Source organism: Protopterus annectens, chromosome 12.part0 (assembly GCF_019279795.1).
Source record: "Protopterus annectens isolate FY-2018-M chromosome 12.part0, PAN1.0, whole genome shotgun sequence".
NCBI lineage: Eukaryota > Metazoa > Chordata > Ceratodontiformes > Protopteridae > Protopterus > Protopterus annectens.
The window spans coordinates 270,572,643-270,587,617 of NC_056746.1; the positions used below are offsets into that span (position 1 = coordinate 270,572,643).

General features: G+C 36.9%; 1 protein-coding gene across 2 annotated transcripts in view; it reads left to right on the forward strand.

The window, feature by feature from the left end:
• The first annotated feature begins 4,200 nt into the window (after positions 1-4,200).
• DNAJA3 (DnaJ heat shock protein family (Hsp40) member A3) overlaps positions 4,201-14,975 on the forward strand; it is a 911,667-nt gene continuing 900,892 nt past the window's right edge. For both annotated transcript variants that reach the window (XM_044089330.1, XM_044089331.1), the window contains exon 1: positions 4,201-4,439. In XM_044089330.1, the coding sequence (XP_043945265.1) occupies positions 4,235-4,439 (205 nt within the window). In that variant the 5' untranslated portion in view covers positions 4,201-4,234. The remainder of the gene's footprint in view (positions 4,440-14,975) is intronic.

Genomic DNA, 14,975 nt, shown 5'->3' on the forward strand with positions numbered 1-14,975 from the left:
GTCAAAAACTCTTAAGGAGAAAAAATACATTTAAGGCTAAATTTGGTAAGTGTAATAATGACTCTGGGTACAGAATAAACCATAGTAACATACTGATATAAAGATACATTCAGGGTATAGAAGTGTGGATGAAACTGGATTTAAAAGTCCTGCTTTGTATATTTACAAGAAAGTGTTGATAAATTTGTTTGTTATGAAGCAAAAAAGATACATTTTTAATTACTGGCATTAAACTATGACCAGCTTTAACTTTTCATGTCTGGCATGTTAAAGTTAATTAAAACAACAGAACTTGGAGTTAATAAAGATAGTACCGGACAGCCACCAATGATTAAAAAACAGTGTACCATACATGCATGTTTCGCAATTTGCTTCATAAAAGTTATTTTTGCTGATCGATAAAGCATTTTCATTTTGAAGAAAAGAATTAACCTGATAATATGATGTCACTACTAATTGCTTTATATTGTACATCACCTCAAGACCTGCTTATTTTGAAAGTTCACACCCATATCTATCACTTTTCACACATATGAGGTATATCATTTATATTAACTTTTATAAAACTTCTAATCAGCAGGAAGAAGACAGTTTTACACACCACCCTCTGGTGTTTTAAAGTCTGTATTCATAATGTGTGATGCTATAGAGTCCACAAGTATTCTAAACATCAGTGTGCATGTTTCTCTTGATTCCACTGCATTTTACATTTTTCATTTTCACTTTTGATACAGTTTGCTCATATACTACATTTTGTAATACATATTTTGGAGAAGAAAATTTGAGAAATAAGTTAAGGCAAAATTAACAAGGAGACTAATGGAGTTGCAGCTCCAGGCTTTTGTATCCAAAATACCATCTTCTGCTGCCAGTAGTCGTATTCTGACCTCTTGAGTATCAAGATTTTTGGTTGTCTCAGTTTTCCCCTTATTATCTACTATATAGTTTATTTATTGCTTTATTTAACCAGGGTAGTCTGACTGGGCTATGGTAGGTCCTTTTCAGTGGAGGCCTGGGGAGAAAAGATCTATTTACAAAATAGGGAGTTTTATACAATAGAGAAAAATGAAACGTTTAAAGTTACAATATGAACATACAATAACTGAAAGGTAGCTATACTAGAGAAAATCTACAATCAGTAAACTATAGAGTCATTATATATTAATACATTACAAATTGACATGCACCGTAAGGTTTAAAATGTTAATTTAAATTTTTACATTTATGGATAGGAGAAATATGAGAGAGGAGGTATGGGAGATACGAGTAGAAAAGCAGAGAGGTGAGGAATATGAGTATGTATAATTGTTAGCCAATATAGAGATAAAGCAAACATTTTAGTGAAGATGATGTAGAAAGTAATGAGTGTGGATTGGAATTTTGTTCAAAGGGAAAACATGTCAGGGGTGAGTAGAGACAGTAGAAGTGGCAGCAAAGGTAAAGGGGCAGAAGACAGCAGATTTATATTGAGAATTTATTTTGTTGTATAATATAGGGTTATGCAGGTGCATAAGGGTTAAGGTACTCTATTCTGGGGTGATGCACCAGCAGAGCCAAGTATTCTTAAAGTAATATTGTGGAAGTAAATATTGTAGGAAGAAATATCCAGGGAATTGTTATGGCTAGGCTTGTATAGGCCCTAGGGCCGATAGCCTAGTACCAACCTATGAAGTGTTATTTTAACGTTTTTTTTTTCTGGATAGGTTGGTTTGTTTGCTGTTGGTAGGGACATGTATAACTCCAGCTTTTGGAGACATTAATTGAGTACTGGGACAGACCAGCAGAGTTGTGGGTTTTAGTTATGGTTAATAGGGACTTGTCCATGGAGAGCAGTTATCATGTAGAGGCGTAGGACAGTTTTGTGTTTTGTAGATTATATTATAAATAATTGCTAACTGGGTGAGAGATAGATATTGTGGACATTCTAGCCAGCCTAATTGTTTTAAGGTTAGGCAGTGGTGGGATTTTTCAGCTTAGTTAGAGGCAAATTTAGCTTTTTTGTTACAGCATTGTTCAATTTCTGTTAGGGATTGCTGAAGTTTGACAAAGGTGATGGCATGTTTGCATAAATGCTGATTATATAGTGAATATAAGGCAAAAATGAGACATCCAAAATTCATTATGCCCTTCAGAGTTTGAATGCTTTTAGTCCGAATTCCAGATGCTGCTTAATTAATTGTTGTTTCAGTAAATCTCTGTCAACCATCAAGTCTTTGAGCCACTTCAGCTATCAAAAGTATTTTGAGTCAACCCAAGCAAAAAATACCAACTCACATAACATATACTTCACAGACTTGAAATGGTTAAGATTTTGCTTAGTACACGATTATTTTATCAATAATTTGTACATGAATACATATATTCATTAACTGCTACCCTTCCACATTTAGCTCTCGACCACAACATTTTCAGACTTGCTCAGTTAATTGATTAAAACCAGCTGTTAAATATTCACATGTAGCGTGTTAAAAATAAATGGAGATGAAAAAAAATCTTTTTTTTTCTTTTTTTATAAAGTATGGGAACCATACCTCTCAAGTGTACCTCATTATGAAGAACGTACCTAAGTTGGAGCCTTAAAACTTCATGTGCCTCAAAGTTCCACATTGAAAGGGTCCATTACACATAGGTTTATAGATTCATAGGTTAGTACTAGGCTAAGTGCCCTTGTGGGCTATTTTAAGCCTAGCCAATTACCCCATGTCAGAATCAAACCATGCATCTTTTGTTTGTAAGGCAGACACCTTAACAATTATGCCAATCTCCTACCCATATTCAGTGTTAGGAATTTTTTTTAACTGATATTCATGGTAAATAGAAATTAATCATATTAATTCATTAAAATAACTTTTTATAAATAAAACTAGCATATTTTAACAACTGTATGACCTTCATAGTCAAAGTTGTTAGCAATCAGTAAGTGTTCCACATTTTGCCCATTTGATTTACATTATGAGGGCTAGTGTTCCTCCTTTTGGAGATTGTGAACTATGGGAAACCATGGACCCCTTGGGATCTTTGGATTGTGCTCCCTCTCAAAATCATACCTCCCAACCTCTTAGAGCAAGAAATCTGGACAAGGTCATAAATACTTGGGGGGGGGGGGGGGCAAAAATAGTACTTTTTAAAATATTACTCTTGTAACCTTAGAAAGTTAGCATGGATTTTATAAAGGATATGAAACTAAAACTCACATCGTCTATGACTGACTTCATCCCTCAGTGATTTACCAGAAAACATAATTTATGGATAAACAAACCAAAATATGAGGCAAAAATCTGAACATGCTACGAAAATCTGAACAGTTGAGAGGTTTGCTCAAAATTCCTAATTAGGTGACATCCCTCATTTTTATATTTTTTCTTTTCATATGTTTCTATTTGCCTGTATTAACATCCATCATTACTTTCAGCTCCGTAAATATTTTCAAACAGAATTGTATAGTATCAAACCTTGGGTATAGGGTTACCACCTGCCCCACTTTGCGAGGGACAGTCCCTCTTTGGGCAGTTGTGTCCTGACAAAAAATATTAAAAATGGCAAATGACCTGAGATTGTTATGTAATAGTTGCATAAAATAATTATTTCTGTATCTACAACACCTAAATGTTACAAGAAACAGAATAAGCAACTAAACCGCTACAAGAATAAGCTTTTATTTAGGCAAAAAAAGCAAAGTTCTATCCTTTATACTGACCGTGGGTATGTGTCGGCCTGTAAAATCTGATGTGTGGTCCGAAAATGTCCCACCTTGGCCATTTGAAAAAGTGGCAATCCTACTTGGGTATGGGGCGTTAAGGGAGACGGACGTGAAATCACACAACCCCTTTTTCGTGACTTCGGGTATACTTGAGGAACAGTTCTATAGTAGCTGGATTTATGAACATTTTTCAGTGGAAAAGAAGTTGTGACTGAATACTGATTGATCTCAGTCATGCCGACCTGTGTTATCAATTACATCACAAAAACAATACTACATGCAAATAATTCATGGACAGTAGTTATCTATTAAAAATACAACAATCTAAAACTTTAGCATTCACAGCAGGGAACAATTTCTGCCACAAAAAATATGGTAACCACGTTTAGTTATTAGAGTTGAAGCAGCTAACGCATCCCAGCCTCCCAAAACGGCTGGGCTTACGCCACAGACGTTATATTATAGCAGGTGACAGATGGGGGACCTACGGTGTTGTGAGTAGGGCGCAGACGCAATACACTGTACGCAGTAAATATGGCGGTGGTAAAGTGCTGCTCACGGTGGTTATATTTTGTGCAGCCGGTTGGAAGAAGCTTGACAGGTGGTTTATCGATAGGACGGCATATGATCGTTGGATCTAATGTCCTTGTTTGTCGTGGACTAACTCTCTGGACTTTTGGATCACATAATGCCACTGCCACAGCTATAAGGGGAGGGAATGTCTTGACATTGAAAGCAAGTATGTCTTCTGAAAGGAGTAGTTTACAAGTTTTTACACGTGGGGTAGTGGATTAAGTGAAAAGGAATATGTATTGATGTGTGGACGCATGGAGAAACAAATTGTATATATGTTTGGGGTGAGATAGTTTTAAGTGGAAAGAGTCTGACTTGTGGGTAACAGCTTTATGCGTAATTAAGAAGTGGTATTTGCTGGTAATTAAATACCCGAGCTGAGTTTATTTGCACTTTGTAGCAACCCCTGCACAATACAATGAACATAAACTGTGGCTTTATATTTGTTTTGTGGCCATGGAGAAAGTTTTACTTTGGGGAGTGATTACGACATAACTTTCAGATTTGTGCTACGAAAACTTCAGTATATTCCTCTCTTGTTTTGTAAAGAGTTTAACTGTTGAACGTGTGTGTGAGTATATGTATGTATGTACACAAATAGACACACATTATTTGTTGACCGGGTAAGTAGATTGGTTCATTTACCCATTTCATCCTCCCCTGGACTCCTTAGAAGAGAGCATATATTTGTCTATATACATATACACACACACACACACACACACACACACATACATACATACGTATACGTGTGTGTGTGTATATGTAAGTATGTGTGTGTAGATGAGCTGAAAAGACTGAATAATGTAACAGCGAGTTGGATAAGCAGAGCCCACATGCAGTTAGATTAATGTAAATTATATAAAAATATACAGAGTAATGTAGCCCAACTGCATAGAGAATTATACAGTTGCTGTTGATGAGTTAGACATAGTGATTATAGAAAAGTGTATATACAAGTAGACATAAATATTATCAAGTTAAACATTAAGTAATACTGAGTTATTTGTTTGTGAAATTAATGTGCGTTTCACTGAGAGGTTGTTAGTGTTATCCTCAAAATTTAAATCTGTGAGTTTATGCAATAATAGTCTGTGATTAACTGTGTCATTTTTATTATACCTCTCAAGTGTACCTCATTATGAGGAAGGTACATCAACTGTTGTCTTAACTTTATGTTCCTCAAAGTTCCCCATTGAAAGGGTCTGTCACACATTCCGTGTTAGAATTTTCTTTTAACTGATATCAATGGTAAATAGAAATCAATCATATTAATTCATTCAAAGAACTTTTATAAGTAAAACTAGCATATTTTAACCATTGTATGACCTTCCTAGTTGAAGTTGTTAGTAATCAGGAAGTGATCCACATTTTGTCCATTTGCTCCACATTATGAGGGTTATTGTTCCTCATTTTGTAGACTGGAGGTTGAGAACTATGGTTTCTATAAAGACCCCAGCTGTAATAAGTTCCTCATTCATATTACAACAAATACTATTGGTTCTAGAATATAGAGCTGTAGTTAGTCTCCATTTGAGTTATTCTTTACTTTTTTCCCAGCATGTCTAGTTGATACCTTCCTTTGCAACTGACCATGCTACCCTTATGGGTGCTTTCTGTTTATGTTATTCATTGTCCTTTGTCTTTTATAAGACTTCGGCTGTTGTGTTCTCATTTTAATTTGCCAGTACTTCTTCCTTCATGTAAATCTCAGAGATGACAGAATTCTTATCAATTTTTTATTATAGCGTAACATCCTTGCATCTTATTTACTTTCTCCAAGTCCTTTGGGTTTCTAATACCATGACGGGAATGGACCCCATTCCCAAGTCAAAGTATGATTAAAGTTCATGGAATTAGTATTTCTGTCATTGATGTCAGCCAGAAGTGCCCTTCGTAGCACCAGCAATGTGCCCAGTAATGACCTATCTAAATACGATTGTAGATTCTTTTTTTATAAGACCCGTTGCTCCCACTACTGTTGGAACTGTCTGGGTATCTTTCTTCCACATTGCTCTTGTTTCTGCCTGCAAATCCTGATATATGTGATATTTTGTGACTTTGTGTGTCTCTGTACGCAAGACACTGTAGTCACTGGGTGTGGCGGTTTCATTGATCAGTATTACTTTTTGTCTACTTTTCAGGGACCACTATGTTTGGTTTTATAGCATCTTATTATTTGAACTGTTGGTAATGGGTGATCCCATATGATGTAGACTTCATCATTTTTTATGATGCTTTGTGGCTCATGTCTCCAGTGTTTTTTCAGCCACTTCAATACAGTAATGTTTGCACAATCCCCAGTGAAACGGTCTTGCCACATTATTATGCCTTTCAGTATACAGTCCTTCTGTCATTAGTATATCACAACCAGGGACGAGGTGTGCAACTGTTTCCAATTCTGTTTTACAAATCCTACATTTGTCTGTTTCTCCCACATGTTCAATGGGCTTTGTAAACCAATATGTACATAACCCACTGTATTGGGCTGTCAAAATTAACCTTTCGTCTCTTAGTTTGAATTTGCTTCCTTAACCATTACTGCATTTGATCCTGATCAACGAGAGGTTCTTTGAGAAGTTTTCTATACTTGCAACTTTATTTATGCATTTTCTACATTTCTTGCCTTCTCATCTGGTCCTTCATTTTATTATCTTTCTTTTGTTTTTTGGCACATTCAGTTGCTGCCTGATTTTTATATACTTTTGGTTTGATTTCCATTTCTGCTTGACTCCGATATGCTTCTGCCAGATTAAGTGGAGCAGTCATCTTAGATTTATTCTCCTCATGTTTCAAAACTTTCATTTTGTTTGGGTCTTGTGACGTCAGCAGATGTGTACAGTCCCATGATTGCAGATCTATACAAGTAATCAATTTCAAGGGGAATATATAATCTTTGTATGCACTGATTTTTATAAATCATTTGGTGAGCAAAAAGCAGCCTTCTTGTTTTCCTGTCTAATCTGCCCAACATGTCGGGGCCAGTCAATCACTCCAAAACTGTAAGTTAGGACAGAAGAGTAAATTGTTTTATAGCTTGAATTTTATTCCTAGATGTCAAAGCTGTTTTCAAGATTATTTTAAGTCTTTAAATTACGAAGTTATGTTTGCATTTGTTCATGTTTTATTGTTGATCCTTTATCAATTCCCCAAATAATTATACAGTCCCTCTTGCTCAAGTTCTTTTATATCACATTCTTGTCCCAAACTGATGGGTTCTTGGTGCTGCAGTTTTCCTGCTTTAAAGGTTACTCCTTTATCCAGACTTAATGACATTATTATAACATCTGGAAAAAAACTGGCAACTTGTAGTTGTGCTTTCAGTTCTTTGTGTCATATGTAAGTTAATAAATAAACCCAACAGGATTGATTGGCCTAATCCTGCTTGAAAGAGGTGCAGTCGGGTATTGTCAAGGGGTAGATGTTCGCAAGACTTGGTCTTTTATTTCTTATAATTTCTTAATGACTTGCAGCGACACAGGTATATGAATACAGATAATTTCTACAGATAAGTTATTACTTTTTAATACGGTGGGCAGTACTTGACAGGCTTTGTGTGTTTTTCGTTACGCAGGAAGAATCACAATAGTAAATATTTCAGTTGCAAGTATATCTCCCATCCTTTAGTCCCGTCCATGACGCTTTATCCAGCAACCATTTAAATATTTCATTGCAGGTTAGTAAACAAAAATGAATTTTTGCTAGCACTGCAGTATTTGTGCGCAGCTGTGTCTGTGTATTTCTGGTTATATCTGCTGAGGAGAGTTCCAGCTGGATTTAATATTACTTGAAGCTTTGTTTGCAGTTTGTTTGTTTATTTCTTTATCAATAGATATTTTATTACTGGGAAAGTTTGAATGGGTAGTTGCCCATTTTCAGCGAAGGCCCAGGGAGTAAAGCAATGAAATGTTAAAGAAAATATTTTACAATGTTTAAAAATAATACAAAAACATCAATGGCTTAATTATACTGAATTAGGCATAATGTGAAACATTGGTTTAAAATAGCTATAACTTGTAAAACGATTTAATATTTAGAAATTTTTTAGCCAATTTAGAGAAATTAAAGATAAGTTAGTATAATGCAAATATGAATTACAATATGGATTGAGAGAAAAACATGGTTATGATATATTTAGAGAACCAGGGGCGATAAATTTGATTGAAGTAAGAGAATGAGTGAAGAAGAGAGAGTAAATATGTGTAAGGTACGAATAGAAACTTGCTTGTGTTTAAGAATATGGCTTATCCTGTGGTTGAGCAAGAACTGAGACCAATTTTGGCCAAGTCTTTCAGAATGGGAGGGAGAGTATTGACCTAATGGATAAAAGGTAATGAGTTCTAGACCTTATCAACACGGTTTGAGTGCAAACCATGCCTGGCAGATTTAATAGGTTTGTTGACAGGATGATTTCTGTCATTAGATCATAACCAAGTGGGAACATACTTGTGTAGAATGTTTAGTGCCCGACAATCAGATAAATGCTGGATAATTTAATAGGTGTTAAGAAGCTGTTCATATGTTGGTGGGGTAATTGTAGCCAATTTTAGGGTTCTTAGTGCTATACAGTGGAAGGTTCTGAAAGGGCTATTTGTTGCAGTTTAGCCACTTTGTTAAAGCATTGGTCAGATTTTCCCTTTTGTGATGACTGGATGTTAGTAAGGATGGGAGTAGTATAAAGTAGTGAGGGAAGGGGGTAAGTAGTAGCAAGTGCATATTTAGTTGCGTTTGTGAGTGTTTTTGGCTTTGTAAAGCATCCCTAAGTTTTGGTGAGTTTTTAATGTAGTTTTTTTATATGCACATCAAATTTAAGCGTTTCATCCACTATCGTCGTTAATTTGCGATGAGAAGTGAATTCAATGGTTGTATTGTTAAGAGTGAATATTTTTTCTTTTTCTTATGAGGGATTTGGGGGCAAAAGTAGTAGTGTTTTTTTTTTTCTTTTGTTGATCTTCAGTTGTGAGTTGCAAACTCACGTTTTAGTGGCTGTTAAAGCTTCCTGGGTAATTTTGTTTGAGATGTGCATAGTTGTCTGATGTGCATACTAGTGTGGAGGCATCTGTGTGATGTATTGGGGATGACAATTGGGTGGATGTATGGAGGATGTTTCTGAGATTGTTAAAGATGTGGAGACCAAGGATAGAGCCTTGTGGTCCACCGGTGTGGTGACTAAAAGGTATGAAGAGAGGTTGGAGTGCCATTTTACTGATTGATACTTATTGGAGAAGTAGCTTTTGAACCATAGAAGTGTGGGTTGAAATAGACCTAATGAGGACATTTGAAGTTGAAGTGTGCTGTGACAAACTGTGAAGTCTGTAGACAGTCTAGAAATGGAGAGACAGGTTCGCCTTTATCTCTAGCTTTATTGATCATATTTGTAAAGGTTAGAAGTGCAGTGTTAGTACTGTGGGAGGGACGGAAGCAGTGTTATTTTGGGGGATTCGCGTTCTACCTGTGGGAGATAGAGTGGCAATCATTTTTGAAAACATTTTTTCAAGTATTTTGTAGAAGGGAGATAAGATTGCTTTAGATCTAAAATTGGTGATGTCTGTTGAATTTTCTCCTTTGTGTAGAGGGATGATGTGGTGGACTAGCTAGTCCGTACACCCTCTAGGGGCACCAGTCTTTGATGTAATCCTCACAAACATCTGGAAGTTTTACACTCACCAGATTATGTTGTCACTTGTTGGGACAGATAATAAAGCTCTCCTTTTGAAATCGAACTAAAACCTGCCACCAAGTCTAACTCTAGTACACCTCGAAATTATTCCAAAGATAATCGCTTACTACTGACGCCCTAGCAATATTTCAAGCCTCACATTCCCAAAAAAAAAAATGCGTGAACATTTGCCTGTGTGGAATTGGTCACAGAAGCCCTGTAAATAACTGTATTGAGGCAGTTGTAACTACTAGAATTAAGTATAGAACAAGCCCTGGTGGAATCCCGTTATCAACAAGATATGTAATAAAATAAAGGAAACCAAGCCCAAGACTAGGAAGTGCAATGCCCAGCAAAGCAAAAAGACTTTCTTCAAACTAAACAAGCAGCTTAGGAATCTTATCAAATCCACCAAAGCCAAATTTGAGGTAGAAATAGCCTCACAGGCAAAAGGCAGCCATAAAGCTTTCAGCTATACACTCCATCTCAAAGGTAATGCACAACAGTGTGCTGAACTAATTGTAAACTGAATCAAATTTACGGAGCTGGAAGATGTAGCAAACCTACTAGCTGACAAATTTAGCTCTAGTTTTCACCCAGCTGCTCCCTTCCCTGACACCTTCCAAGAGTTACCTGTGACCAGGTGTGTGTCCTCCTTCAAGTGAGACATTAAACCGAGGTCCCATCTGCTTAAGGTAGTGTCATTGGAGCAGATGGAAGCGCATGGTCCCTTGGAGTAGAAGGCTGTGAGCTTCATTTCCAAACCAAGCAGATTGAATGAATAGATATACAAATCTCTTTACACATTCATAATTTCCATTACAGTCATACTACATTTTCATCCCTATTAGACCCCCCCAGCTCCTTTTTCCCTAACCACTATCTGGATTTACTTAATAATGTTGATAAAATCCATTTACCATTGAACATAATTTCATTTTATTCTTTCCTTCCGTGTAACATAAAATAACTGTTCCTATTAACATATTCTTTACTTCTGTTCTTGTAATGTCTGTATTTAATTATATCCATGTTTATTTTCTCCAGTTCTTCTTTTATTTGTTCAAAAAATCTTCTTTACATAGTTTTCCCTTAACTTTTTTACTCTTACCTTTCAGACACGTTATGTTTATTCTTGACAATGTAAACGTATTCTATCGCTTTTCTTTTTATATGGCTTATTTCCTTTTACTGGCAATTTACCTATTAAAAGTCACCACAAAACAGTCTTGGCATTTGACTTTTTTGATTACACCATTTGTTTCTTATTTTTCTTATTTTTATACCTTTAATTTTTTCATGTGTTAGATTTTCTCATGGTTTTACATAGTAATGTTTTATCATTACATTCTTGTACTATTTTCCACAAAAATCTGTTTTTTTTGTAATGTTTTTATTTCCCACAAAAATCTGTTTTCTTTGTAATGTTTTTATTTCTTTATTTTGCATTCCTTTTCTCTTTTACTCATTTTACTGTACCTCAAAAATTGTCATAGTTATATTTATACAGTTTTACTGTTAATGTCTCATCTTTTTAATTTATCCACTTTGTACAAATTTAGTGAAGCGGCACCTACCAGTGGTTTAATTAACCCTAAACCACCCCTCCTTTATTTACATACAAAAACTCCTCTCTCTAATGCGTTTAATCTAGAACTCCATATCAATGAAAAAATACCTGCAATAATTCATTTTCAACTAGTATGCTGTTTTTCCCATCAGTACTGAATTTATCAAGTAAGAGTTTTTTTCTGAACAATAATTTTAGATGTTCTCCAAACAAGATATGGTTGTTTTAATATCTTCTGTTTTTTCCTAAATTCTACATCTTTATTCCCCATTTTTTTACATAACACAGAAATTTCATTTGTTGCAAAATATATACCCCCCCTACCTTTACTACATCACCTAAATTACTTTTCTCCATATTTAAAGTCATCCCTATTAGCTTGATATACTCATTTCTTTTAATTACTTTTATCCAAATTTTTGTTTTTTGCAGTTAGTATAGTGTCATCTGCATATGTTAACAGAACTGGAATTCTTAACCCTTCTTGTGTTACATAACCCACCACCTTAATTTTGTAATTTATTTCACATGCTATCACATTCATAACTAATGCAAAGAGTGTGCAACTCATTGGACAGCCCTGTCTTATGCCACTGTTCATATGTGCCTCTTTACTTAACCAGCCATTTATAGTTATTTTTCCTCCTTACAGTACACTGACATAATTTCCTTTCTCACTTTTATTATATTCTTTCATTGAAACTCATAAAATTTAACGTCCAGTTGTGTCAAATGCCTTATGAAGATCTCCTATCATGACTTTTTACATCTTTTCTATTCATAATATCCACAATTTTCTATCATTAATTTTTGAAAACCCTCCCCCTTTATACTGTATGTACTATTTTCCATAACATTTTGCATTTTACTTTCAAATCTTGTATTCTTTTCATTATTTAATACCATCGGTCTCCAGTTTTTTAATTGTCTTCTATCTTCCTTCTTCCGTATGAATTTAAGTATTCTACTGTATAATTATTTACACAAAGCGTTCATTTAACCATTCATTTAAAATCTTAACTATTTTTTGCCAATTCCTTAAAATGTTATACCTTTCATACCCTGTTCCATCTGATCCTGCAGCCAAGTCTGTATTTACTTCTAATACTTTATCTAGCTCATTTAAAGAAATCTCCTCTTCCATCTCTTTATTTTCCTTTTCTGTTAACGGTTTCTTTCCATGTTTTTTCTTTATCTTCTTTTTTCCTTTAAACCTTTGTTGTACATATTGTACTGAACTATTCATAATCTTTTCCCATAGTTCTTTTTTCTCCTTTGTACATTGTTATTCCTCTCATTACACTATCGTCCTCGTTTACTAATCTGCTAGTACGTCTCTTTTTTCTTGTGAAAATATCTTTCCTTATAACAGTTCTTGTATTTTTTCTTTATACAATTTTTTCTGTATCAAAGTATTTTCTGTCATTATGTTCTAAATCTTCTGCTTTGTGTTCTTTTAGATTTTTCTTTTTCTACCTTTCTCACATATTGCCACTGTAAAATAGTTTTTATTTTCCATTAAATCTCCACCATTCAGACCAGTTTTTATAAAATGTTCTGGTAGTAATACGATCTTTCCATGAATGCATTGCTGATCTCTTTCCTTCTTCATTCCTTTCTTTATTTATCCTTTATTCATTTGCCTATTTTCATATATTCATTGTTTTCCTTTATCTCTAGTCATATTGCAAGATGATCAGAAAGTCCTGTTTCAACTATTTCCACTTCTACAACTAAACATTCTGATATTGTAATATAATCTGCTTCAGTTGTGTACATACCCCTTTTGTAAGTCCATGAATTTTTGTCCCAAACTTTTAACTTACCACATCTTGTATAAGGATAAAATGTTCTCATTTCCTTTCTTTTTTTTTTACGCTTGTCTCTTAAATTGCAGTTAGTCTCCTGTTGCTGAGTATTTGTATTTCACTATGTAGTCTAAAATCTGATGAAATACGCTTTCCTTTTTTGTTTATAATTAGCATAGGCATATAATATTACAATTTTATATACTTGATCTGAAGTAGGATATTCATTTGTCTGCAACCTGTGGGTTATGGATCCGATATCGGATCCGAACCGGCATGGTTTTCCAGCTATGGATCCAAGCTCTCAGCTCCTCCCCTCACCCATAATGCCCTGCTCTACCCTCATGACCTCAGATCTCGTTTGCCGCGCTGGTGACTGGATTTGGGTTCTTTGCTCTCAGCTAAGTGGTGATTTATTACCTGTTAAAACAGAAAGTTTTAAGTTTTTTGTGTAATTCTGTGTGAAAGTTTAGGTTTCCCTCCTTAATAGTTTTATTTTGAGTTAAATTAAGTAATTTTTTCCCTCCCTCGCTGTTGCGTAGTGTGTGTGTGGGCCTGTGTGTCTTTTCTTTTAAGTTACTTTTAGTAGCTTGTAGATTATGGCTGATCAGCCTAAATCTATCTTTTCCAAATGCTCCGAGTGTGGCCATAAGCTCTCACCGGCTGATGGCCACACTCGGTGTATTAAGTGTCTCGGGGTTGAACACCTCACATCTGGCTGTTCCATATGTGCAGGGTTCAACCCCAGGGCACTGAGGGAGCGGAGGTCCAAGCTTGTCTTGGCGGGTCTTTTACCGCCAGACTCGGCTCGCGCCTCCGCTCCTTCGGGACTACTGTGGCTACAGTTGTTCCCCCTGTGGCACCCCCTCCTGCTCCTGGGACTCAACCTCCCGCTTCTGGAGAGGAGAGGGATGCTGCTAAAAAGGACTGGAGGGAGAAGCACCACAAGCGGCGGGCCGAGACCTCTGTTTCGGCCCCGCCAGCCAAGCGGCTTCTCCCGGCTCCGTCGGTTGGTCTCCTCCTTCTCGGCTCCGGTCCCCTGTGTGCTTTTCACGGGTCCTGAGGAGGAGGAGACCCGATCTCCGTCGAGGCTATCGAGGAGGCACTCCAGGCCTACCTCGGTAGCCTCGTCGAGATCTACACATAGCCTTTCTGATGCTGATCTGGACCGGATGATGAGAAGGTTCATCCAGGCCCAGATGCAGATGGGAGTGCTCTTGCCTCCCCCTCGGGGAGCTCAACACCCTTTTAAGCCTATTGCTCCTTCTCCGACCCGCTATCCGGGTTCGAGCAGCTGGAGCCGAGCAGCTTCGGGGGTGGGTCGGCGCCGATAGTACTTGGTACCGGATCCGACCCTGCCCTCGAGTGCGTCGGACCCGACCTCTCGGAGCCTGGATCCGAGCTTCGGATCCGGGGGGATCAGTGCTCCTTCGGCGCCGTCTGTGCCGGAGCGTACTGTCCCGCCGGATCCGAGTGCTTGGCGCCGGCTCCGGTCCACTCCTCGGATCCGAGGGGAGCCGATTGTCGGATCCTTTGGTCGAGGTCGGCTCCCCTTGGCTTTTGATGTAGTGGAGAGGGCTCTGTTGAGGGTCTCTGGACCCCGGCACTTGTTCCGGCTCCGTCCGCCTCCCTCTGCACTGGGCCAGGCTTCCACCATCCGGCCCC